We start from the raw sequence: 25,957 nt of genomic DNA, 5'->3' as shown, positions 1-25,957 counted from the left end.
CTTCCTCCCTTCCTCCCTCTGTTCCCTCCTCTCTCCTCCCTCTGTTCCCTCCTCTCTTCCTCCCTTCCTTCCTCTCTCCCTCCTCCCTCCCTCCCCCTCACAGTTTGGGGGCCACTTTAACGCCTCCAGCCTTCTTGTGCGTCTCTCTAAGCCATGATATCAGGATGCTGTTTGTCTCCGCTGGCCTTTCCATCTGAGTCCAGTGTCCACACTCCTCGATGTGTCCTCTGCTCAGGTTCGGGATCTGCAGTCCACCAACAGAGACCGGGTCAGATTCATTTCCAATAATCTATAATCACTCTGTCTGTCTTCAGGAAGGACGCTGCTGTTTTTCTCACCAAGTCCTCCATCCCTTTGGAGAAGGCCGGCAGCAGAACCTGGTCTTTACCTGCCGTCACCATCAGAGCAGGCATCAGCAGCTGAGCACACACACACAGTGACAGACAGACTTTCTTGTGCATCTCAGTCCTCTAAAGTGGAAATAAAAATCAGTCTTTGAACTTGAAGTCAAAGCATCAGTGAGCCTCTCTGCTGCACTGGGTCACATGTTCCTTCATCACCATGAACACACTCTGTACTTTATTCTGACTCAGTCCCACACACACCGTCCTGCTGCCCCAAACCCGCCACCTGTGGATTCATCCGCCGCTGAAAATAGTCCCTAACAAATGCACTGCTTCCTGTCTGTTGGATAAAAACCACAGTGAGCAGCTGCTTTAGGAAACAAAACCGCAACTAAATATCTGTGAGATGTTTTTAAAGATTTCCGTCTTCAGTAGGAAGCGACGGGCTCGGAGCTGAGGGCCACAGACAGGAAGTCAGACGCTACTAAGCCTGCAGAAACCTGACTTATACAGCAACATCAGAAACAGGGTCGGCACTTTTTAGGGGCAAATGTAAATTTCTCTTCAGCTGATCTTCGTCCAGCTGCTGCAGGAACACAAACACTGTGACAGATAATCCAGCAGCCTGATGGTGACTTTGATGTTCACCTATATTCTGACATTAAACCTTTTCCAGCAGGACGATACGATATGTCGGTTTCCAGAAGTTTAAATGAGCTGAAAATGCTCTAAAACCCAGTTTTAGAGCCTGGTTTGTTTTCTTAAATGTTTGTTTGAGATGCTGGCGTCTCATAATGCGCTCTGTAACGAACCTTTGCAGTGGGACGAGAACACATCCACCTCCAGTTCGCCTCCCCGTTACGATACCAGTTCAACGGTCTCCTGTGAAACCAAACACAAGACGGTGATCGACTCTGTATGAAAATGTTAGCGGCCTGTGAACAGATACCGTGTCCTGTTTTGAGCCACCTGAAGCCTCGCTCTCTGTACTGGCTGACGTAGTACTGCAGGTCGGCCTCCGTCAGCACGGAGCTCCGGGGAATCTGCTCCGGCAGACCCACAAACAGACCACCTGTAACGGGACGTGTCAGTATCTGCCGGGCTTTTTAATGAGCTCTTCAAATATCATTCGGGATGAAGTCCCGGCTCAGACTTCAGGGTGGAGGCTCACCTCGAGCGCAGACTCCTGCGGTGCTGACGGCAGGACGCTTCGCCTGAAGACGGAAACGCAACATTTCTTATGTGACACGAAGGGGATTTTTCTGCCTGTGCGGACTGGACTCGTGCGTGTGTGTCTACTCACCGCTTCACCGCTGCTGAAAAAGAAAATCTTAAAGGTCCTCTCCAAGTCTTTCTCCAGCTCGGCCTCCGCCGCGCCCTGCAACACACACAGGTGGACACTTTGCGTTTAGGTGGACAGATCCAGAGCTCTATCGTCATGCGAGTCCCACAGTCAAATCTCTGGCTCGTCTTCTTTAGCTGCCGTCTAGAAAAACACAAATACTTTGGTTTATTTAAATGATCCTTTTCACATTTCTGGTTGTGTCCAGATGAACTAAACTAGATCTAAAGTGTCTGTCAGTGAACTTTAAAGCTGTCTTCTGAACTTTGGACAGAGCCAGGCTAACAGTTTCCCCCCGCTTCCAGTCTTTATGCTAAGCTAGGCTAACCACACCAGGACATACACATAATGTTACTGAAATTCTTCACTCTCATAAAAAGCTGTGAATCTGGCTGGACAGCAGTCTCACTTTTACTTAAGTGAAGCTTCTGAGAAAGGAAGCAGGTGCTTCTCTTCCTTTAATGTGGGACTGTTGTTTTGTTTCTCCTTTCTGGAAATAAGCAGTCGTTTTGGAGAGTGGTTAAATAAACCGGAGCCAGAATCTCCTCTCTTCTCACGTTCTGGGCCTTTAAAGCGGGAATTCATTCGGTCGCAGGAATGTTGATGAATATTCACTGTTTTTATCAATATTTCAATCTTGTGGAAGCTTTGTTATTTGGAACCCAGAAATAGTGTTTTGAAGAAAACTCCCAATACAAGTGAACATATAAACAGTAAATAAGGCCAAAACATGGACATTCGCTGCTATATTTTAGGAAAAGTGTGTAATAACTGTTGTGTATTAGTTTCTTTTCATCACATTTACAGTTACAGCTGTATTCTTGCTGTGTTAGAAGATGTTCTGTTGAATTCTAATGAGCTGGATGATGGTTTGATGGTGATTTTGCTATTAAAATATAGATTTTATTCCAGGTGAGGATGAAAACATCATATTTTCCTTGATTGCATCTCCATTTAGTCTTTAATGGACCTTTCAAAGGAGACCAGAATTCTGCATCTAGGCCAAATGGTTGAGGAGTTTTTCCTGATTCCGGTTTGTTATTTGAGGCGTTTTTCTGTTTCCAAGAGGTTCAGTTGTTCTCCGCCACTGAAGAGTCAGACAAAGCCTGTTGGAGACGGAAGTAAAACTAACTATTACCAAGGGAGGTTTTCTGAAGTCTGGGCTCGTTGTTTAATGTATAGAAAGAAAGAAAGAATGAAAATATTCTTTTTTAAAACAAATGTGCTGCTTCATTTCTGCAGGATGTTTAGATTTCGTGCTCCTTATTTTATTGTGGCAGCTTTTTTCCTTTTACTGCTAATGTGCTCAGATTTGTTTGTTTTGTTCCTCATTGATTTTCTGTAATAACTCGTCTTGTGTTGCATTATGTTGTGTATCTGCTGGAAAACCAGCACAGCTGGAGACTCAGCCAGCAGAACACAACGCTGACACATCATCACCTTCTAAATATGAAACACTAGCTGACAGACAGTTGCCTGTTTGCACATGTGCAGTCATACATTTATATGTTTGTTTTTAACCCTTCCTTTTCTCTTCTAGCTGTCAGATAACTGTGAAGCAGCTGGTCTCTGACAGAAAGGGACAGCAGACGAAGATCTCATCATAATGGAATAAAGAGCTCAGCCTGTCGGCTCACGATATAACGTGCCGTGTGTCGTCTGTCGTATAAATATAAAGCCATCGTTGTGTTCACCAAACAAAGATCTGAACTGATCTGAAGTCCCGCCTGTGTCAGCGTGTTAGCATGCTGCAGACAGACTTACAGGTTTCTGGAAGTAGAGCTGGTAGTCAAATCTGGGTTCAGCCTTCAGTCTCTCTGCAGGAGTTACAGAAGGATCGGCGGGGAACAGAGGAGTGTTCAGAGACGCCGCAGCGCTTCACACACAACAACAAACAGGTTTTACTACAGCATCGAGCATCTGGGAGGCGCACCTGAACCTGTGCGTGTGCTCACCTGACTCTCTCAGGATGATACTGAGCCATGGTCCACACCAGAACGCCGCCCCAGTCGTGACCCACCAGGGTGACCTGAGGTATCGCCTGGAGAAGATATTATAGATCTGGGTTCTCCATCAGAACACGACGCGGACGACAAACTGAGATAATCGCCTGAATATCTGCAGCAAGTTTAAAGTCTCTGCAGGTTTATTTTGAACTAAAGTGAAGAGAAACTTTCAGACGTTACTGTAAATTAATGTCACTGTTTCTGGACTAAACAAACTTCCATCAACTCTTTTCATCATTTCAGTTAATAGAAATTTGTGCCGCTGAGGTAAGAGTGCGTGTGATATGTTATTACTCACCATTTTGTCCAGAAATGTGATTAAATCCTTGAAGAGAGAGAAAACCTTTAATATTATTCTGTGTAAGCTGCATTACTGTTTGTGTGGCGGTGACACGATAACAAACAGAGGGAGAGATGGTTAAATCTGGTTAAATACAACCATTCTGTCACATGATGTCACACTAAACCATTAAAGGCTTAAACAAGTCGACCAAGAACAATAAAAAATGCCTTCATGAAGCTAAAAAACTAGGCTTTGCTTTGGGAAACGCTTTGTTTACTTTCCGATGATGTAAAAACATGTAAAACCCTGAGGTCACGTGGAGCAGCGCAGTCATCCTCAACACTTAATGTGTGTTTCAGTAAATGTTTCTCTCCTTTTGTTCAGTGAAACCATGAAGATGAGCGTGTGTTGGTGAGTTTGTACCTGGCAGAGCTGCTCCTGAGAATATTCCTCTGTGTCTGTCGGCGGAGAAACGACAGGTAACCAGGTAAGAACATGAACCTTCAGAATCTGCTGGTTGTAAAATGCTTTTTATACACAGTAAAAGGTCAAAATGGAAAAGTCCTGACGCCAGACGGAGAAAATACTCCACTGCAGGTAAAAGTCCTGCATTCAAAGCTTCCTTTAGTAAAAGCATGTAAGTTTTATCAGCAACATGAACTTTAGCTCTTTTACTGCTGGAGATGTTGAAGGTGGAGCTGGTTTTAACTCCTTTCTCTCCTGTTGGGGATTTAGTCTACAGCAATGCATCACGTCCCTCTGATCATCTGGGAGGTGTTGATACTGTTTGTCTGGCTATATGAATAATGGCTGTATCCTCATCTTCTCGCTCAGAAAGCCTTTCCTTCTCAGGTTTCTTCTTCTGTGACTGTGAGCGAGGCCCTTTTACCCTCTTAACCTCTAACTTAGACACATTAGACGCAGCAGCTTTTAGATTGTTTTAGTAGCAGAAAGGAGCAGAAAAAGTGCAGAACAGCCCTTTTTCATGTTTGACAGGAAAGTGAGGAGGTGAATCAGACGCACCTGTGAGGCGAGGGAAGGGGAAAGGAAACACAAGTTAGAGTGAGAGCGACTGAAGGAGGAGAAAAGTCTTTGTGGACATCTCCCCTCATTAAATTAAAGCTCTCTGGGCAACAATGTGCTGCAGGACGTGTGCTGATCCCTGGAGCGGGTTTGGATGGATCTTCTTCTTCTCTGTCTTTGAGCTGCTCCACGTGGACTGTGGACTTCCTGGTCTCTGCCGGACCTGCAGAAAGTGAAGTCTCCTTCCCTGCAGCTCTTCTCGTATCGTCCCGCCTCAGGTTAATGTGCGTCACCTCGTCTTCTACCGTTCAGCCAAACTCAGTCCACGTTTCTGCTCATTGTTTTTATTGACATGATTATTTGGGTTCAATACAAAAGATTTCCTCGATGATGAAGCTGAAGTGCTCGTGTTTTCTCATGTCACTGTTTTTAAAGTCATGTTCAGGGTTCTGATTCTTATGATTATCAACTCTTATTTGGAATATTTGGACAAACCTACACGCAACAATTTAACTCTAGATTTCCATGTTCTTGGATTAATATTTGACTTTTTCTCCAGATATTTCAGCCCGTCGTCGCCATATTTTAGTAAATATATAAAGTTTAGTTTCTATTGTGAGATATTTAACCGTCCTCGGACGTTTATATTTTTATTTCCTGTGTATGATCTGCACCTGTTCTGCTGATCTTTTGATTCTGCATTTATTTGACTACATTTTGTCTATTATACGTGTATCTGTTTAACTCTCATGGAAACATTTTTACTTTATCTTTTGATTATTTGTAATTTAAACTTGTTTCCATTCAGAGGAGCAGGATTTTTGGTTCCACGTTAAAAAGAGCGATTTAGTGTTGACCTTTGACCCACACACACCTGGGGGCGCTGTGGACTCTCCGTACCCCTTCATGTCCAGAGCCAACACCCTGAACCCTGCTGCTGCCACGGCCGGGATCTACCAGAGAGAGGAGAGGATGTTCAGGCACACGAGTGTTTGCTTTTAGTTTCAATATATAAACGTGTACAACATCCAAACTTTCAGGTGAAATCCAGTCTGAACACGTTACCTGGTACCTCCAGGAGTACCAGCTCTCAGGGAAGCCGTGACACAGCAGAACTGGTGGACCTGAGCCCATTTCAACATAATGAGTCCTCACACCAGGCTGACGCACACACAGAGGAATTATCATTAATGTCACGAGAAAGCAACGTTTCAGCTGCGTCTGACTTCCATCATTTCCTAAACAGACAGCAGGAGGAGAATTCTGTGTTGACCCCGATCCAGATCTTTACCCCGATGGTGACGTAACCATGAGACACTTCATCTGGGCTGCAGGAGGGCGGAGGACTCTCTGCTCCAGCAGCCTGAAACACATGGAAGTGTGGATGTTAGCGTGCTGATGTTAGCGCAGCAGCTGTCTGAGGTCAAACTGACTGATTCAGGCAGCAACATGACCTTTCCTCTGGCACCAGCTGCTGCTCCTGCATCACCCGCCGGTTCCAGCTTCTATGCACTAAAGCCTCATTTCTCTTTTCTTTACCTTAAAGACGCAAATTCTGTCATGATGGGGGGCAGCGGTTCCCGAGAAACGTGGAGTAAACAACAGCTAAATGAATGAATGTGGGAAAGCTGTGATGCTGCGAGGCTGTCAAGATTCAGGTTAGCAAAATGAAATGCAAACAACAAGATGGAGAAGTTACAGAGTGAAAAAGCTCCTAGATCACCTTTTCTTTAGCTTTTTGTTTCTCTCACAGTATAAGATCAAATAGTTCCGGGTCACACCTGAACTCCAGTGAAGTCGGCCAGTTTGTCCAGAGCGTCGGCCAGATTTTCCACCAAGACGGCCTTCATCCCCGCTCCCTCTGCTGCCTTCACACCTTCCTCATCTGCGTCCAACCACAGAGCCTGAAATCAGACCGACAGGCTGAGCGCGCTGTCCCGGACCAGGATTTACACTCGTGTGTGTGTGTGGGCGTGTCCTCGACCTGCTGCGATGTCACTCCCAGGTGCCGCAGAGCAGAGCTGAACGCGGAGGACTCGGGGACCCTGTGACCCGAGCGGCAGGACTGGAGGACCTGGTCAAAATGGCCGCCCAGCAGAGACAGAAGGCGGGCTGGACCGTCTCCAGCCGCGCTGTCATCTAGCCAGTGATTGGCCAGCACGGCCGTCAGTAACCCTGATGGGATGGAGGCGTAGAATCAGCCTTTGGTGATGTCATCGGGCGCCACAGCTGTGTGTGTTTCCCGTGCAGATGTGTTGATGCATAGTTACCACGGTGACGCAGACCGGCGGCTGCCTTCAGCACGGCTGGTTGGACGTCCATCATCGCCTCCCTGAGCTCCTCCAGCAGGCCTCTGACTGACCAATCGGACGGCAGAGTCACACCCCTGACCTGGGCCTCCTTCACACACTCCGCCTCAAAGGCTGCGATCATCTACACACACACAGAGGATGGAGGAGGCAGTAAAGGGCCCATCCAAGGACTCTTCTTCACCTCCATGTTCAGTCACCTTCAGTAACAGCGAGGACAGAAGACATCAAATAAATCAAGAGATGATTTTGACCTCACCCACCTGAGACAGGGTCACCTCACCTCTCTCCGCCCGGCTCATGGCGCTGTCCCTTCGGGACGCCACGGCGGACAGAAAACCACTGAGAACCACAGAGAGACAAACAAGATGAAAGACGTGAAAAGAAGCGAGTCCACGTGAATGAGTCAGTAACATTAACACGAGTCTGTCTGGTGGCTTTAAAGGAGGTTAAACATGTGACAGATGCCACAGATCAGAGTTCGAGTGCTGTTTGTGTGGAGTAATGAAACCACAGGAGACTCAGCTCACACACACTGTGTCTTCACCAGCGCTGCACACTTATAATCTGCATCTAGTTCAGTCTGCAAATATAGTGAAGGCTGAGCCTGCACCTGATTGGATGGCACAGCTGATACAGTATATGGCCAAAAGTAAATGGACAGTGAGTATTTTACTTACTCTCATCTTCATTCGCAGACACTTTTATCTAAAGCAGCTTTCATTTGGGGTTTCAGTGTCTTCTACATGTGGACGTCCGGGTCAATAGTGCTCCTTCAACTCTGTGTCCCTTTCCTGTTTCTACATGGCAGCGCCCCCGTGCACAAAGCAGCTCCAGAAAGAAACTGTTTGCTTGATTAAAGGATAGAACATTAAATTTATGGAGCAGATTAACAATTATTAACAACTTTGCAGCCATCTGTGTAAACCAGATTCTACAGTACTGTTGCAGATGTACATCTCAAATTAAAATGGATGGAAGCTGCCAAAAAGAAATTTACTCCCACATTTTTTATGAGCCATCAGGGGGAAGTTTTACAGCTTTATTGAGGACTGAACTGTTAAAGTCCAGAAGGAAGCTGGTGACTGTTACTAGTTTGGTAGATGTGAATGGTGCTACATATTTAACCATTTAAGACAGAAGGCAGAGCTTAAAATAAGTGAACTGTGATCCCTGTAACACAAAAACAATGTGACTGATTCATCTTTGGCAGTGACCTATTAATCATGGGGGTTCAGCTGTCCATTTACTTTTGGCCATGTAGAACCTGCTGTCTGATCTTGTTTGCAGTTGCACAATGTGTTACAGAGTAACAGCAGTGTTCTTCTTTTAATAAGATTCATCAAACCTCTGCCACACCGACACACTCCAGGCACATTTCTTTCCTGCTTGGACAGATTATTTAACAGGTTTTAGAGATTTTAACGCAGGATGCACCGCAGTTTCCCTAAAACACCGAGTCATATTGCGTAATTTTTTACAGTGCAGAGATGTTGTCTTACCCAGGCAGGTGATGCAACTCCTCCAACCTGCGGAAAACATCACGAGGGCTGGAAGAGACAGCAACTCCCCAGAAGTTGAACAAGACGGCTTTCCTCTCAGCCATCTCCTCTGAGCCTGAGTGAAAGGAGCTTTAATGTTTCTGTCTCTGTCGTCCAGCAGGAATGTGTTTTCTCTGCTGCTGCTGCAGGAAGGCTCTGCTCACGCAACAGGGGAAACTTTGCCCTTTGCACGGACTAACAGAAGCTCCGCCCACTTATCCTGCAAGTTCAGGCTTGACTGGGAGAAGGGTCAAAGTGAAACTTCTCTGTGCCAATATGCAAACATGCGGAAGAGGATTAGGGCCACGTGTGATTTTTTTTTTTATTCTGAGATTAAAGTCAGAATAATAATCCTCTTCCGCACCTTCACTGTCTGTACCTCTGTGTATATCGTGCAGGCTGCCTCTCTCTCTCTGGGTGAATGGCGGAGTTGCAGTGTGGTGCAGTGAGTGAATAACATTTCTACGTGTTCATTTTCTCTTCCGTGTTTCATATAGTTCCTGATAAAAGTATCTGCTAGATGTTCAGGTGTTTTTTGGCTTCGCAGCGTGTTGCTGCGGGCCTAGTCGGTCAACATGCCCGTTGTGGAAGGTGGTGCAGAGTTTGAGCAGCTGACACGCCGTCATGCTATCAAACTGGTGCCGGCTGCACAGTGCTCTGTAGAGGTGGGGGGGCTGCGGCAGCGTCAAGTCTGCCTCCTGCATGAATGGAGCCATTGTTATACTTTTGGACAGCACGGCCAAAGTTAGTGATGTGGTCGAAACAGGTGTAGTTATTCATGACACTTTCACTCCCGTTCTCCCGCTGGTTAGTCATTAAAAATGCCGATCAAAATGGTTTCTTTGGGCTGCAGATCCCCTTTGCTCAAACATGTTGTGTGTCACCGGAGGCAGGTTTTCATGGTTCTTAATGATAACACTGATGAGCTCAGTCTGTCTTTTAACTTTAAAGTAGACTGGTTTAGTTACATGGTTTTTGCCTCGTCAGAGACCATGAAGTATTTTGGTTGTGGTGTGGAAGGACATTTGATTCGTTCCTGCCCAGAGAGAAGGGGGGAGCAGCTGATGTTGCTGGAGAGGGGGTGTCGGGGGTTCCGGCCCCTCCGGAGACTTACCGGGGCTGGACACCACTCAGGCCAGGCTCCCGAGGAGGGGGACCCCCCTGTGTGCTCTGGCGGTGATAGTCAGCAGACTGAGACGGGGTCAAACAAAGAGCAGAATAAACAGACTGAGTGTCCCAACAGTTTGGAAAACACTGATCATAAAGAATATTTTGATGTGCGTGATAATCTGTCAGTGTGTGAGGACAAGAGATGTCTGATGATGACATGTTAAAACTATCACAAAAAAGGAAACTTTCAGAACAGGTCCATAGCAATGCAAAAGCCATCAAAATAACTACAGGCACAGAAGCTGGGACATCTTTAGAGGGGCCAGAGAGTGACCCGGCAGGACCAGCAGGATCGGTACTCCCCTGCTGATGTCAGGAAGTTCCTGCAGAAAACTAAAGGTGCCAGGCTTGTGAAAGTGGAAGACCACTTTTTGGATCTGAAACTATTTGTTGAGTCAGTTAAGTCTCTGACAAAAAGATCAGGAAACTTTGAGGATGATGTACTAACAGACCAGGAAATCTATCGTTTAAAGAAACTGGTACTCAGAGTAAAAGCACAAATAGCTGATAATGTTTAAACAAAAAAACTTGTGTTTCTCTCTTTTCTTGTTTCCTCTCGTTCTCTTCTTTTTCTCCGTGTGTGATTTCAACAGAGGCACTTTGAACCTAAATGGAGGGATGATGTTAAAAGAACTGCTTTTTTTAAGCTGACGGAGCTGAAGAAAATAGATGTGATGTTGATTCAGGAAACACACAGTAGTACAGATAATGAAAGTGTCTGGAGGAGTGGGATTTGTGTTTTCCAAGAGTTTTGTACCTTCTTCCTATAAAGTAGAGAAATTATTGAGGGTTGTTTATTGAAGGTTGAAGCTCAATTTGAAAATGTTAACCTGGTGTTGGTTAATGTTTATGCAGAAACCAGTGGAGCAGGCAGGTTAGCGGTGCTTAATGTTCTGTGTGACACCATCCAGAACTGTAATAGTGATGAGTATTTGTTTTTAAGAGGGGATTTTAATTGTACTGAAAATCCAAAGCTTGACAGGAATCATCAGGAGCCTCATCTTAATCACAGACAGTATACCTGGAGTCACTGTAAAGACAATGTGTTATCTCTGGCCAGGCTGGATCACCTGTACTCTTTTTAAACACCATGCGAACATTTTTTAAAGCTGTCACATTCACCCAGTGGGCTTCTCAGATCACTTTCTTGTTGTTTGCTCTGTTTTTATAAAGAGTGTCCGTCTAAAAAGCTCTTATTGGCATTTGAACACGGCCCTGCTTCATGACAAGGCTTTTGGAGCAGCCTTTGAATATTTCTGGGTTAACCACAGAATTTGTAAACCCAATTTTACATGTGTTCAACAGTGGTGGGATTTTGGTAAATCTCAGATTAAACAGTTGTGTCAACAGTTCTCTTGTAATGTCACTAGAGATGGAACCAGATCTATGAGGGACCTGGAGGCTCAGGAGGTAGAACTGCAGGGTTTGGTAGTTTCTACAGGAGATCGAGGGCTTTTAGACTCCCTTAAATCTAAAAAGTCGGCTCTGTCCAGCCTGCCGGGCACTGCAGCGCAGGGAGCTCTGGTCAGATCACGCTTCCTCGACGTCACACAGATGGACGTTCTCAGTTCTTTTTTGGTCTGGAGAGGAAAAATAGTTCACTCTCTGTGATCTGACAGTGGCTCTGCAATCTCAGACTCTTCTGAGATTAGGAAACTTATAAAGATCTGTTTACGTGTGAACTGACAGAAAATCCAGGTTTGTGGAGCAGCTTCTTCACTGGTCTTCCTCAGGTGGATGCTGAGGCCAATGTAAAGTTGGAAGCTCGCGTTTGCCTCAATGAACTGCACACTGCTCTGATGAGTTTGCAGGGTGGAAGAGCTCCTGGCCTAGACGGTCTCTCTGTTGATTTTTACAAGTCCTTTTGGTCGGTGTTGGGTGAAGACTTGTCGGAGATTGTCACAGAGAGAGGTCGGCTGCCTCTGAGCTGCAGGAGGGCGGTCATCACTTTGCTGCAGGAGCTGAAGAACTGGAGACCAGGTTCCCTGCTCTGCACAGACTATAAAATACTGTCCAAGGTCCTGGCCACCAGACTTGGAGAGGTGATGGCTGCTGTTATCCATACTGATCAGACATACTGTGTGCCCGGCAGGCTCATGAGTGACAATGTTACTTTAATTTCGTGATGTTCAGGAGGTCTCCAGCTCATTGGCTGTAGACCCTGGTCTGATTTCCATAGATCAGGAAAAGGCTTTTGACCGGGTTGAACACCAGTATCTATGGCAAACTCTAGCTGCCTTTGGGTTCAGCCCAGGCTTTATAGCCCAGATCCAGGTTCTGTATAGTGACATTGCAAGTGTTCTATAAATTAATGGGGGTCTGAGTGCTACTTTCGGTGTTCAGAGGGGGGTCAGACAAGGCTGCCCTCTGTCTGGCATGCTCTATTCTCTGGCTACTGAGCCTCTGCTCCATAAACTAAGAAACGATCTGAGTGGTGTTTGTTTTCCAAACTGTGATGTCTCTTTCAAACTGTCGGCGTACGCTGATGATGTCATTGTGCTGGTTAACACACAGAAAGACGTTGATATGTTGGTGAACTCTGTAAATCTGTTTGGCTGCATATCTTCTGCTAAAGTAACCTGGGGGAAGAGTGAGGCTGTCATGGTGGGGGAGAGGCTGAGGGATCGGCTCAGGTTACCTGGAGGTTTGGTGTGGGGAAAAATGAGGACTGAAATATCTGGGAGTTTTTCTGGGAACTGAAATGTTTGTGCAGAAAAACTGGAACAATGTCTTGGAAAAGGTTAACGGTCGGCTCATGAAATGGAAATGGCTCTTACCTAAAATGTCCTACAGAGGTTGCACTCTTGTGATCAATAATCTGGTCTCTTCTGCTCTGTGGCACCGGTTGGCTTGCATTGATCCCCCAGCTTCTCTTCTGGTAAAGATCCAGAGGGTTTTAGTTGATTTCTTCTGGGACAGGTTGCATTGGGTACCTCAGAGTGTCCCGTTCCTTCCTAAGGAGGAGGGTGGACAGGGTCTAGTCCATCTGGCCAGCAGAGGCGCTGCCTTCCGTCTTCAGTTCATTCAGAGACTGCTCACTGGGCCGACAGACCTGGTCTGGAGACCTTTATCCTGCTGCATCCTGCAGCGGTTTGGTGGTCTACGGATGAATCTATGTTTCTGACAGACTGTAAGGGGTTGAGCACATCATCTCTGCCAGCTTTTTACAGGAGTATTTTCTCAGTGTGGACTTTGCTGAGGCAGCAGCAGGCTGACTCTCTGTACTGGCTCCTACAAGAGCCTGTGCTGATTGGAGGACTCTTGGATTGTCCTAGCTGGGGGGGACCCACGCTATCCAGAAGTCTTCACACTGCAGGGGTTTCTACTCTGGGGAAGGTGGTGGAGCTAGCTGGGCCTCGGTTGGACGACCCTGTTGGATTAGCTGATCGGCTTGGATGGTGGAGCGTGAGTGCTCTCTTTTGGTGGACTTTTCTGTTGGAACCCTGCTGCCAAACTGCACTGATCTCTATCCTGCCATTAGGCTTTTTCCTGGTTTTAAGAACTGTTCTGGTTTTCAACTTGAGTTTGTGGACCCTGTAGGCGCTTCTTTGGGGGACGCCTCAGGAAAGACTCTCTATAAACTGATGGTGAAAACTTTGAATCAGAGAACACTGAGTGGACGTAGTGACGCCCCATGGAGGGTTTTTCTGGACTTAGATCCTGACTTTAAAGCAGCCTGGAGGTCTTTGTACAAAGAAACATGCAGACCTGCAGTGGAGAATCCTTCATGGCAGTGTAGCGGTGAACTCTTTCATCTCTGTTATTAATGCTGATGTAGAAGAAAAATGTCCCTTCTGCAGTGAGAGAGAGACGGTGTTTCACTGCTTCTCAGAGTGCATTCATCTCACTGATTTGTTTGTGCTGTTGGAAAATATTTTCCATAGATATGGAGAAGTTTTTACAAAGCAGATTTTTGTTTGTGGTTTTAGATTTAGATACACTCGTCGGCAGAAGAACAAATGTTACAGCTATTGAACTTTGCCTTAGGACAAGCAAAGATGGCGGCGTATATGACCCGGAGACGGAAGGTGGAGGAAGGGTTAGATGTTGATGTGGTTCTTGTTTTTGAGAAAATGGTTAAGTCCAGACTGCTGTTAGACTTCAGTTTTTACAGAGCTGCGGATGACCTGGATACATTTGAGGTGGTTTGGGGTTGTGGGGGGCGGCGCTCTGCTCTGTGACAGAGGGACAATTAAGTTTTGAGATGTGCTGATCTAAATTTTTGCAACACATGTAAATGCAAAGTATCTAGTAATGTAATATAGTATGGTTTTTTTGTACAGTGCAAATGGCAAATAAATGTTGGTGTCAAATCAAGAAAATCTCTCTCTCTCTCTCTCTCTCTCTCTCTCTCTCTCTCTCTCTCTCTCTCTCTCTCTCTCTCTCTCTCTCTCTTCACCCCAACCGGTCGAGGCAGATGGCCGCCCACCCTGAGTCATGGTTCTGCTCGAGGTTTCTGCCTCTTAAAGGAAGTTTTTCCTTGCCTCTGTCGCCTAGTGCTGCTCTTGGTGGGAATTGTTGGGTTTCTGTATATAACATCATAGATTATGGTCTAGACCTGCTCTTTTATGAAAAGCGCTGTGAGATAACTGTTGTTGTGATTTAAACTGACATCATCCACTGTGTCAGTTTACTAATAAATAAAACGTGACAACAGCAAATGTTGGCAAACATGTCAATATCATGCAGATCTATGCTGAAACTCAAACATTATGATTTCATTAGTAGATGAATACATGAAAACAAACTCTTTAAACTGTCAAACCATCAGTGCTTTGTAGATTAAACTTGCCTTGTTTGACACCTGATGATCTTTTCCTCTCTGTGTTTTGCACCGAGTGTTTCTGTCTCGTTTGATCTCATTTATTGATCCAAAGGCTCAGCTAAGAAGGCTCGCTGCTACTCCTTTAGTTCATTTTCCTGCAGCCAAACAGAAACTTGACCAGCTGTCCACTGTTGTGCCATGATCTGTTAAGACAAAACACTTATTACATCATGTGTGCCATGGCAGTAATTAGTATTAGGGCTGCAACTAACAATTCTCTTTTTATTTTGACACATTTATCAGATAATCATGACTTATTATAAAATGTCAACTGTCACAAACGCTCATCAGACGTTTCCATTTACACTTCCTGCAGTTCACAATGATACAGAACAGGAAAAAGCAGCAATTCTCAAAATTGAAGCTCTGGTGCACAACTCACAGTATCCAGTAAATCTAATGGTGTGGAATCATGTTTAACAACATGGAGGGAAGGGCTCATCTGACAGACACTAAGCCAAAGGAAAGGAAATCTGCTGCACATGTTGAATCACAAATACTCCAGCAGAGAGCCATCGAGCTCAGGATGGCTCAGAACTCAGAGCCTGATGTTTCAGCACCTCACTTCTTTGGAGGTTTGGAGGTGCACCTGCTCCACATGTTGCTTGTGGTCATTTGTCGTCCAAAATGGCGAGGCAAAATCTGTTGGAACAACTGTTTGGAAATGAGCAAAGGATTGTTTCAGCTTATTTGGACAAAGCCCTTCAAATAATCACATCTAGTCAGATCTGCTCAAACTGAGCCAATGAAGCTGAACAGAAGAATCTAATGATGGTAGCTTCATGGTATCAGGTGCAGGCTGACAGGTGTGCTGTTGTATCATCAGCCGTTTCCCCCAGAAGATCAGGGAGAAGATAAACGAGTGGACTGTGCCCATTCACTGTCTAACCTGTGTTGTTTATTGTCGTCACTTCTCACAGTTTGCATCGTCTGTTCCATCAGAGTCCTTCATTTAAGACACAGACTTTGGACTTTAAAGACAACAACGCCTCTATAGTTTGAATGTTCCTGCTTTCTGGATAACTCGCTCTGTGTTTCTTCTTCACTGTCAGTTACCTTCCATTCAAGCTCAACTTCAACTCTGTTTGTCATTTCATCCAAAACAAAGCAGCTCAATAAAATATCGTTTCTCACAGGAACGACGCTGAAATGGTGACAGGCTTAATGCAGGGAGTTCATTTAGAGCACATATGCAGTGAAAACATTAATACTTGGTGCAGCGTACTGGTAGTATTTCACAAGAAGTAGTACTGCAGTATCTCACCACAGAGGCTCGTTGTAGTGAAGGGAAATATTAAAAAGTTCTTGTCCTCTGTAATTAAACAGCAGGTGGAGCCAGACACACACACAGACATCTGTTAAACAGCCATCACTGCTGTTATTGCTGAACCAGGTCAGTGAACGCACCTTGGCCCATTTGAGCGAGGACTTGATCCCGTCTCTCTGTGGATGCATCTGGTCCACGTGGATCCTCCAGTTCTGCAGACCGACACACAGACAAGAGACCAGTCAAACACCTGACACAACAGAGAGCATGCTGGGAAACTACAGTGTCAGGCTGTCATCATGTCCTTTAACTCATCAAAACTGCATATTTCACACTGAGCTTCATTACATTTATTTGTGCGATGTTGCTGTCAACACTTAGACTTGTATATATTATTAGATCCATCATATTGATCATTCTTACTGTAATAATAAGTGTCTGCAGTAATGCAGTAGGTGTAGTAATGGTAGCAGCAGTGGAAGTTTAGCTTGTTTTCATCATCACAGCTGATTTATCAGACAACATTTTATTACCACATTCTGCTTTGGGACTAAATCAACAGCCAGATATCAGACTGCTGCGTTCAGGGACCACTGGGACATTAAAGTGTCAGATCAGCACAGAGACTCCTGCCTGCTGCTTTTTCTCCTCACAAGAGTCTCAGTCTCCCCCTCAGTTAGCAGCAGCTTCACTTCCACTCAGAAAAGCACTTCTTCCAGCTCACACCTGCTCACACTTTAAACTGAAATGGACTTTTTTCACGGAACGAGCTCCCTCTGTGCCGAATGTAAATGTGGAGCGACGACCCAGAGTGCTTTGCTTTGTCCTCACCTTAGAAACTGAAGCTGCAGTGATACAGGAGGCTGTGTTTAAAACAGGTTGATACTGGATTTCCAGCTGCTGGTCTGTGCTGGAAAAGGTGGAGTAACTTTAGCTGTGATGGAGGAATAAATCAGTCCCAGCTGTCAGGAACCCTCATGGTGCCTGTTTTAGATGCATTTCAGACAAACAAACAAAATTGTTTGTAAAAAGCACCAAGTGACAGAAAACTCTGCTCATTTCTCTGTGACAAAGCTGTTTTAGTGAGGAAAGCTGAAAGGACAGAGACTGACTGACAAACGCTCTTCTGCTCTAAACATGAACTCTGTACTTTGTGGTGTTTCAGGAGGAAACTGCCTCAGTTCTACTCTCAGATTAGTTTCACATGTTCTCCATCAGCTCTGTATGAAACCCTGGAATGAAGACGAGAAGAAAAGACTTGGTTCATGTTTGTTTATTCATCATGTAAACCTTCAGTTTGTTCACACATCCCATCAGTAAAGTCTGTTAAATGACTCTTGTTCAATGATTTCATGCACAGATTCACTTCATCCACACAATCAGTGTGTTTGAGCAGAATCTCAGCTGTCAAAGAAAAGAATGAGCTCCTTTTTGATTCTGATCAGGAGAATTACACTTTAAAATACCTCACAGTCCCTCATTTGTACGTCTCTTTGGATGACAACAACAACATTTGGTCTGCCAAACAAATAAATGTGAATGTAATTCTAGATTTCTTTCCAGAGTGAGAACAAAATCTCTGAGATAAAGGAAGGTCTGCTGCTTTCTCTCTTCAGACCCATGCAGTGGAAGAGAAACAACAACATACAAATACATCAATCCAAATATTCAACAAACATTTAGAGCTCAGACAAGTTTCCATTTTCATGCAGAGAAAAGTCAGTTCAGGTAAACAAAAGTCATCCTGAGCAGTGATAGCCTCCATGGCTAAACAGACACAGGAAGGAGCGCCGCCTAAAGAAACTCAAACATTTACACAGCAACTAATGACAAGACCTCAAAGTACCGCCCACAATGTTTGATTGACAGGTCAAGGCCACAACAATCAGCTCTCAGCAACAAACATGAAGACAAAATAAGTTGAAGGATTAAAACACAGAATTTAACCCACTGTCCCTGAAATGACTTCTGACTATTTGACTTTACAGAACTCAGCAGATTCTCCAGAAGACCAAGAAAACCCAAGTCCAGCACAGAGAGGCTGAGTGAATGTGGTCTGGACTCTGTGGAGGAGAGTCATGGTTTCAGAGATGCTGTACAAGGACAGAATACCTGCACTGTGATCCAGGTACACTCCTAATCTGGAGGACCGAGGACATGAGACGGGAGTTTGGACTTTGTTGAACTAAAAGTTATAACTGTTGTTACGAAAAAATAAGGCCCAAGATTTGTCATTACGCCCAAATCCACATTCATCCCAGCTCCCCTGCTCTGCTGATGTTCTTGTAAGCGACTGCTACATCAACTCCTCCCCCTCTCCACTCCACCTCCCAGTAACAACGTCCAGTCAGACTCTCTCTACTCAGGACCTGAAGACATCCAGTGAATCTGTCTGGGTGACGAGAATAAGACTGTTGTTCTTTCATTACTGTTGCTTTTCTGTTCCCCTCAGATAATAACAGCAGTGTGTTTGCTGTGTTTGGATCCAGAGTGATTTCACGTGAATATTTTAAGAAGTCAGCTCTGGTCTTGGGCTCTGGTTCTGACAGTAAAACATCCACATCAGTCACTGTCTTTAAGATGTTTGTCCATGTCTCTGTCAGAACGTCCTGTAGTTTGTCTCTGACTTCTGACACAGCCGCTGTCACATCCTCAAAGTAGCGCAGAGGACGGATCTTGATGCTGGATGAGTCTGTAGATTCACTGAGTGCTGACACTGAGGGGTAGTTGTGTAGAAACTGGGTGTGATCCTCTGTGTGTGAGAGCTGCTTCAGCTCAGCGTCTTTCCTCTTCAGCTCAGTGATCTCCTGCTCCAGCTTCTCCTGAAGCTCTTTGACTCGACTCACTTCAGTGTCCTGCTGGGATCTGAGCTGCCGCTTCACATCAGACCTTCTTTTCTCCATCAGAGATCAGCTCGTGAAGATCTTCTCACTGTCCTCCACTGCTTTATCAGCAGAGCCATTGATAGCCTCCAGCTGCTGCTGAAGCACCTTCACATCTTTCTCTCTGTCCTGGATTCTCTGCTGGATGTTTTGTCGACTCACCTCGAGCTCTCTCTGCCTCTCGGTCCTTTCTGCTGCAGCTGAGACTGTGTCGTGGCCTTTATGTTCATCCACAGAGCAGAGATAACAGATACTCTGCTGATCAGTACGGCAGAACATCTTCATCACCTCATCGTGACGAGAGCAGATGTTCTCCTGGAGCTTCTTGGAGGGCTCCACCAGCTTGTGTTTCTTTAACGGAGCCACATCATAATGAGGCTGCAGGTGTTTCTCACAGTAAGAGACCAGACAGAACAGACAGGACTTGAGGGCTTTCAGTTTTCTCCCAGTGCAGACATCACAGGCCACATCTTCAGGTCCAGCATAGCAGTGATCGGCAGGAGCAGCTTGGAGTCCAGTCTTCTTCAGTTCCTCCACTAAATCTGCTAACATGGTGTTTTTCAGCAGGACAGGCCTCGGTGTGAAGGTCTGCCTACACTGAGGGCAGCTGTGGATTTTCTTCTCATCCTCTACATCCCAGAAGCTTTTAATACAGTTCATGCAGTAGCTGTGTCCACAGGGAATAGCCACCGGATCCTTCAGCAGATCCAGACAGATCGAACAGCAGAATTTTTCTCGGTCCAGCTGAACTCCTTTCTGCGCCATTTCACCTCTCAGTGGCAACGACTGTCTGAGTTTCACTTCCTCAGAAGTGCAGCTAGTTTGAGCTCTGATCTAAACAGGATGTGTCTCTGCAGTTAATGGAGCCTGTCAGCTGCTGCACGTCAGCACATGTTGGTCACACCCATCTTCAAACTGGAGATCTGAAGGGGAGGGAACAAGGAAATATATGGACAGAGTGGAGCTCGCTGTGATTGGAGAGCAGGAGGAAGAGGGAGGGGTCATCAAGCTGGGACTCAGCTCTGTGGAATTGAACTTTGTTTCCTCATTTACAGCGAAGCCTCGGTTAAAACCTGCTCCTGTCTGAAGACTGTAAAGTTTTTAGTTGTAAAATACTTCTTGGCTCCGTATTTCTCCAACTCTTCCTCAAATTCTGTTTCTTCTTTGACTGGTTAAAACCAGCTGACTGACAGTAATCAAACTAAAGTGTCCTAAAATCCTTAAACTGCTGTATAATCATGTTCTCACTTCTTTGAAGTGTAAATAAAGGAGGACAAACTGAAGTCAAAGCTGCAGTCAGTGAGAACCAGAAGCCAAACAAACACTAATAAAGTCGATCAGTTCAGCTTTTTGATTTGAAATGATGCCATGTGTGTAAAAGGTGATGAGGACTCTAAACACAGGTGCATCACAAGCTGCCATTTGATCACATTTGTTCTTTTCTTTGTAAACCAGTGAGTTTAAAATCAGTTCTGGACCAGTTTTATTGAGGGGGCCGGGCTGGGGCCAGTTGTTTAGTCAGAGGGGCCCATTCAGTCCGGGACCAAAGAGACAAGTTCAAGCTTTCTAAATGTCTTTAGTGTATAATGTGATGTTTCAGTATGTTTCAGTAACTTACAGTTCTTTGTTTCAGGATCTTTTCAGTAACTTAGTTATAGCACAAAAAACCTTCCTGTTAACTTTAGATCAAGTTCCATTCTTTGATGCAACACTTCTTGGTAGAGCTTAATGAACAGTAGAAGCTCTAGTGTACGAGACATTCTCTGGATCCCAGTTTCTATTTTGTATCCCACTATAACTTTAGCTGGGAAACAACAAACGCCTCCATATTCCCCTCTGGCATTTGCCAGAATTAGCAGATGGCCGATCCGTCCCTGGATATTTGTAGGAGCAGCTTACTAGAAAAAGGTGACAGCCTGTGTAGATCTGGCTTCCAACACATGGCGGCTCCACTTTAATGTTGAGAAGCTGCAGAGCTGCAGTCTCTGTTCATTCAGCTAAACTGAGGCAAAGTCTCTGAGGTGCATGGTAGTGATTGTGGGCTAAACTCACCTATTTCCTCACTGCTAAATCCGATGTGAAGTCTAATATAATTTCCCACCGCGTGCATAATACAGGACAGACGTGTGTGTGTGTGTGATGTTGCAGCCCTGCAAAGTGAAGTTTCTCTCATAAATTCGTGACTATAATGTCAGAAAATTCAAGTTTTTTACTTTTCCGCCACGATATTAGATTTTGCCGTTAACTTGTCTAGTCTCTCCGTCTTCAGCGGTTTCAACGGAAACGGTGGTTACCTGAACACCCTGCTGTGTATGCAAGCTGATTGGGTAACACCTGAGACACGCCCACCAAACGGGAGAAAACATAGGCTACCTGAAGCCCGTTGCAGAACGTTGCGCAACGTTGCAAGGACACATGTCGTTCAATTTGAAAATGCTGCAAAACGTTTTGAGATTGAACTTGCCCCTGATGAAGCTGCAGCAGTTGGAGCAGAAGTTCACCTACGACCCCGTCACACAGAAGAAAGGTTTCCTGGAGGCCCGAGCTCTGGAGCTCCTCAGGAACCTCCTCTCCAAGTAAGCCTGGCTGCCGAGTTTAGACATTTAGGACGGCGGTTTCATTTCAACAACACAAAACAACTTTAACATATTAATTATTGGAGGTTTCATCTTCTATTCCTCAATAAAATTAGGCTTGAGAAGAAATCATACTCTCAGATCAGGCTGATCTGGATGAAGGTCTAAGATAAAGTTGAAGTTGTCACGCTGAGGCAGGGCGTGCGGTCCATTAATGTGGAATATTAAACGGTGGCATGGGAGTGCTGATGTTCTTTCCCCAGTCCATATAATCTCATTCTATTTTCATTTTAGAGCCACCGTTCAGGGTTGTTGAGGGCTGAACCAGAAGTTAGCCACCAGACGACACGAGGGACAACAGAAGAGACGGTAGTGGAGGGATCGGGCCTTGTATATCTGAAAGGTGGAAATGGTCAAAAATACTGGGCTAATCTTTAACAGTGTTCATCTTAAAAAGTAGCCGTGTGTTTGTTATGTAAAATCTTTATCTGCAAAGTCACTTGTAAGTAAAGCTGTCAGATAAATGAAGTAAAAAGTACAATATAGTAATACTAATAAAAGTAGTAGAAGTACCTCTTAGCTGTAATCAAGCGTGAGTAAATGTGCTTTTTAATTATCCACATATACTGTGTATAACTGTTTTTGAACGCGCAGTGCAGACTGAGCCTGGAGCCACTGAGATAGTCTCATTTCTCTTTTTATTCATAATGCCTGGGGAAAAAGAAAGACCCTAGAACTAAATGTAGACCCTGGTCCCTCCAAAGGTACGCCAGGGCCTACACTCGTATTTTTACTTCAAATGCAAAAAAGTTATGTAAGTCAATGAACCATAATAATTGATAAAAGTAATGAAAATGTTTCATAAATTGAAAAAATTAAATTAAACAATTGGGCGTGTTTCCTCATCAGATTTTACTAAATAAACACACAGAACATGTTGATCTAAAAGATTGAAATTATTTGGGATTTTATTGTTTTTGGAGTGCATATTGGATCTTTTGCGTTATTCAGAGGTTGTATTTGTCACTTGTTAATGAAAGGAAAAGTCTTCTTGATTTAAAATAAGAGCGTTTCTTCTACAGGTGCAATAAATTCTCTACGCTTAAACTGTTTTTCACACTATGAGGATCCGTACAGAGCATAAAAACTGAGCGCCGCTTTACCATTTTGGGTTCGGTTCTGGTCCACTGTATGTTTATTCAGCCTCCCCATGGCGCCTTTGGATCCAGCTGATCTTCTATGGGCGCCATTTTGGTTCCCTAAAGGTCCAGCTGATCTTCCTTGGGCGCCATTTTGGTTCCCTAAAGGTCTGGTCAATCTTCTATGGGCGCCATTTTGTTTCCCTAAAGGTCTAGTCAATCTTCTATGGGCGCCATTTTGGTTCCCTAAAGGTGCAGCTGATCTTCCTTGGGCGCCATTTTGGTTCCCTAAAGGTCCAGCTGATCTTCCTTGGGCGCCATTTGGGTTCCCTAAAGGTCCAGTTGATCTTCCCTGGGCTCCATTTTGGTTCCTCATGCAGAACATTTTGTTACTGAGGGGATGTGAAACATTCAGCTGACGGCGACACTCGTCTGGGTCAGACCGACCCCCCGTCTCTTGGCGACGCCAGTCCTCCCAGAATGCATCAGGATGTTTTCGCTGAAGTCCTTAGGGTGCAGGCGGTCACTCAGAGATTTCTGAAACATAATGAGAGAGAAGTAAAAAAATCACATTTCAGGATGTGATGTACAGTGTTGCCCTGGATATGATGGATAGTTACGCCACAGGTCTGAAAACACCAGACTGAATGAGAATTTGAGGCAAATGAGGCGCATGACTTTTGGTCTACAGGCCACGCCCCTCTTCGGGGGCGGGACTTAGTTTGTCCATGGTCAAATGATGGTTTGTGGTACACAGCTCAGATGATCTTCTTCCAGCTTGTGCGGTGCTCCCAGTTCAAAGAGTAGGCCATGGGCTGACACTGGTCTCCACCATCTCCCATTTCTATTCCTCTGCATCTCTCAGAGAAAATGTTGTACCTTTTTACTGCATTACTTTTTAGATCCATTATCTCCGTAAAATATAAATTAACTAATAACAATGTATTATTACAGGTTAAACTACCCAGCAGTTTAAAAGTCTTTAAAATTAGCTTTTACATTAAAGTGATGGGCACATTAATTTATCAATAATCACAACCCAATAATAAACAACCCCAATTCCAATGAAGTCGGGACGTTGTGTAAAACTTAAATAAAACCAGAATACATGCATTTGCAAAACCTTTTCAACCTAAATTCAATTTAATACACTACAAACACAAGTTATTAATGTTCAAACTGATAAACTTTATTGTTTTTGCAAATATTAACTGACTTTGAATTTGATGCCTGCAACACGTTCCAGAAAAGCTGGGACAGGGGCAACAAAAGACCGGGAAAGTTGAGGAATGCTCAAAAAACACCTTCAAAAACCCAGGGCGTTCATTCCACAGGTGAACAACGGGAAACAAGCGAGTGTCATGATTGGGTATAAAAGGAGCATCCCCGAAAGACTCGGTCATTCACAAGCAAGGACGGGGTGTGTCACCTGGGTGTAGACTCCGTATTTGCCTTTGCGTGCGCAGCAATAGGTGCTCTGGTAGCGAGTGACGTGCGGCCCGCCGCTGTCACCTTGGCAGGCGTCCTTGGCTATTGTGTCGTAGCCGGCGCAGAACATGCGAGTAGAGATGCGCAACTGGGTGGATTCCATGCAGGTGAGCCGATCCACGTAGGGCATGGTGAGGCGCTGCAAGATGGTGGACGGCTGCCGACCCTCGCCGAGACGGCCGAAACCGCTGACCATGCCGTCCTGCTGCTTCATCAGCACCTGCAAGAGGAGGCGAGAAATGTAACACGTAGGGAAATGTGCTTATTCACATTCTTGCAGAGTTAGATGAGAAGATCAAAACCACGCTAATAACTGTCTGTAAGATAAATATAAACAGCAGGTTAGCTTAGCTTAGCATAAGCACTGGAAACAGCTAGCCTGGCTCCGTCTACCAGCACCTCGGAAATTCTCTAGTTAAAGCGATAAATCTCATTTTTACACAACAACCCGAGTGTGAAAACGATTATGTGCTGGACTATTTCTTGGCCCGGACCAGTAACTTCCTGACGTCTGCGCTGGTTGCCTGGCACAGAGCCAAGAAATAGTTTGTGTGTATTATTTAAACAAAAGACGAAGAAGAAGTTCAGAAGTGCTGGAAGGTGGAGTTTGTCACCTTTGGCAGAGCCAGGTCAGCTGTTTCCATTCTTCATGATGAGCTGAGCTAAACAGCTGCTGGCTGTAGATTTCAATTTACCTTACAGACACGAGATCAATCTTCTCGTCTAATGCTCAGGGAGAAAGCAAATATACATTCTAAAATATAGAACTGTGGTTTGACTGGTTTAAAAGTTTACCTTTTCAGCAAAATCTTGCTTTAAGCCTTAAATGTGTGAATCTTTGTCTAAATTATGACACAGTGGGCCCGAAGTTGCGTGCGCATTCTAAAATATTGAACGTGCAATTGTCGTACCTGTTATGGGTGATTTACTAAGAATTATTGCGTAGATGACAACAGGTGCAAACACAGTGGAGGTGGCACCCCAGCAGAAACAGCTACAGCATGCTGGAATGACCCAGACACGACCAGCAGATCGTGCTTCATCCAGCCAGAGGGAACGACCACCGGTCGTCCGCAGCGTGCACGGTCGCCCCGCGATCTCCTATCCCTGTCCGCCCCAACCCCTCTCCAATACCTGCAATGTGTTGTGTCGTTTTAAGAACGGTGATCGTCCCTCTGGCTGGATGAATTTTACACATGATCTGTGCACTACTGCAGCTGGAGGCTCTCCGCAGCGCCACGCAACTTTCTAAAGTCTTCCATCTCACGGAGAAAAGAAGTCAGGTCGAAACCAAAATTTGCTTTATTGGCACGAATGTTAATGCAACACTATCGCCAAATCTAAAGGAAAATACATTATATTCATATAGTTCATGGATAAATAAAACAATTGTATTTCTATATATTAGATATAGAAAAATATTATCTAATGTTTAATTTCTCTACGTCTTAATTAACGAGAACAGCAGCCATCTCCGCGCAACACTTGGCGGTTTTCACCTTCCTTTCAAACATTGTAAATACAGACCTTAGATCACATTGGGTGTAGTAAATGTTACCCTCCCATTACTTTGCACAGTAACACTGAAACGCCCCAAATTGCGTATTCATTACGTCATTCTGCGTGTACACCGTTAGTAGATCAGCTTACGTGTTAATTTGCTGGTGATATCAAGTTTGCACACGTTTTTACTCACGCAGACCTTTAGAGAATCTGACCCTAAGTATCTTACAACATGGACCTGGACATGATTGTCTTACCA

General features: G+C 44.9%; 2 protein-coding genes and 1 pseudogene across 6 annotated transcripts in view; 1 reads left to right on the top strand and 2 right to left on the bottom strand.

Annotated features, from left to right (window-relative positions):
* Window positions 1-25,957, top strand: part of LOC119916213 (NLR family CARD domain-containing protein 3-like) — a 795,320-nt gene that overhangs the window by 162,219 nt on the left and 607,144 nt on the right.
* LOC119901687 (bifunctional epoxide hydrolase 2-like) lies at window positions 77-9,044 on the bottom strand. 5 transcript variants are annotated; one of them, XM_038717394.1, is made up of 18 exons: window positions 8,810-9,043; window positions 7,571-7,649; window positions 7,269-7,431; window positions 6,983-7,173; window positions 6,780-6,902; window positions 6,290-6,361; window positions 6,064-6,159; window positions 5,873-5,951; window positions 4,399-4,433; window positions 3,991-4,017; window positions 3,642-3,727; window positions 3,451-3,562; window positions 1,648-1,722; window positions 1,516-1,558; window positions 1,314-1,416; window positions 1,157-1,226; window positions 339-419; window positions 77-244 (listed from the first exon to the last, which is right to left on the bottom strand). In XM_038717394.1, exons 1-18 carry the CDS (start codon window positions 8,911-8,913, stop codon window positions 98-100), a joined length of 1,686 nt encoding a protein of 561 aa, XP_038573322.1. In that variant the 5' UTR covers window positions 8,914-9,043; the 3' UTR covers window positions 77-97. The 5 variants fall into 5 exon arrangements, with proteins under 5 accessions (XP_038573322.1, XP_038573238.1, XP_038573405.1 ...); XM_038717310.1 differs by having other exon boundaries at window positions 1,157-1,416; window positions 8,810-9,044; XM_038717477.1 differs by lacking the exon at window positions 8,810-9,043 and adding an exon at window positions 7,988-8,139 and having other exon boundaries at window positions 1,157-1,416.
* Window positions 17,368-19,855, bottom strand: LOC119904557 (annotated as a pseudogene).

Source organism: Micropterus salmoides, unplaced genomic scaffold, assembly GCF_014851395.1.
Source record: "Micropterus salmoides isolate LMB-PRFRI ecotype aquatic unplaced genomic scaffold, ASM1485139v1 Ms_hic_scaffold_1, whole genome shotgun sequence".
NCBI lineage: Eukaryota > Metazoa > Chordata > Actinopteri > Centrarchiformes > Centrarchidae > Micropterus > Micropterus salmoides.
This window is presented reverse-complemented; position numbering and strand designations above follow the sequence as displayed.

Bases quoted from the DNA above. Each gene is read 5' to 3' on its own strand.
- LOC119901687 (XM_038717310.1), bottom strand. From the start codon at position 8,913: ATGGCTGAGAGGAAAGCCGTCTTGTTCAACTTCTGGGGAGTTGCTGTC. The intron at 1,723-3,450 runs GTAAGTCTGTCT...TGTGTGTTGCAG, and splicing joins AGCTCTACTTCCAGAAACCT to GGCGCGGCGGAGGCCGAGCT. The intron at 1,417-1,515 runs GTGAGCCTCCAC...GTCCCGTTACAG, and splicing joins CGCAGGAGTCTGCGCTCGAG to GTGGTCTGTTTGTGGGTCTG.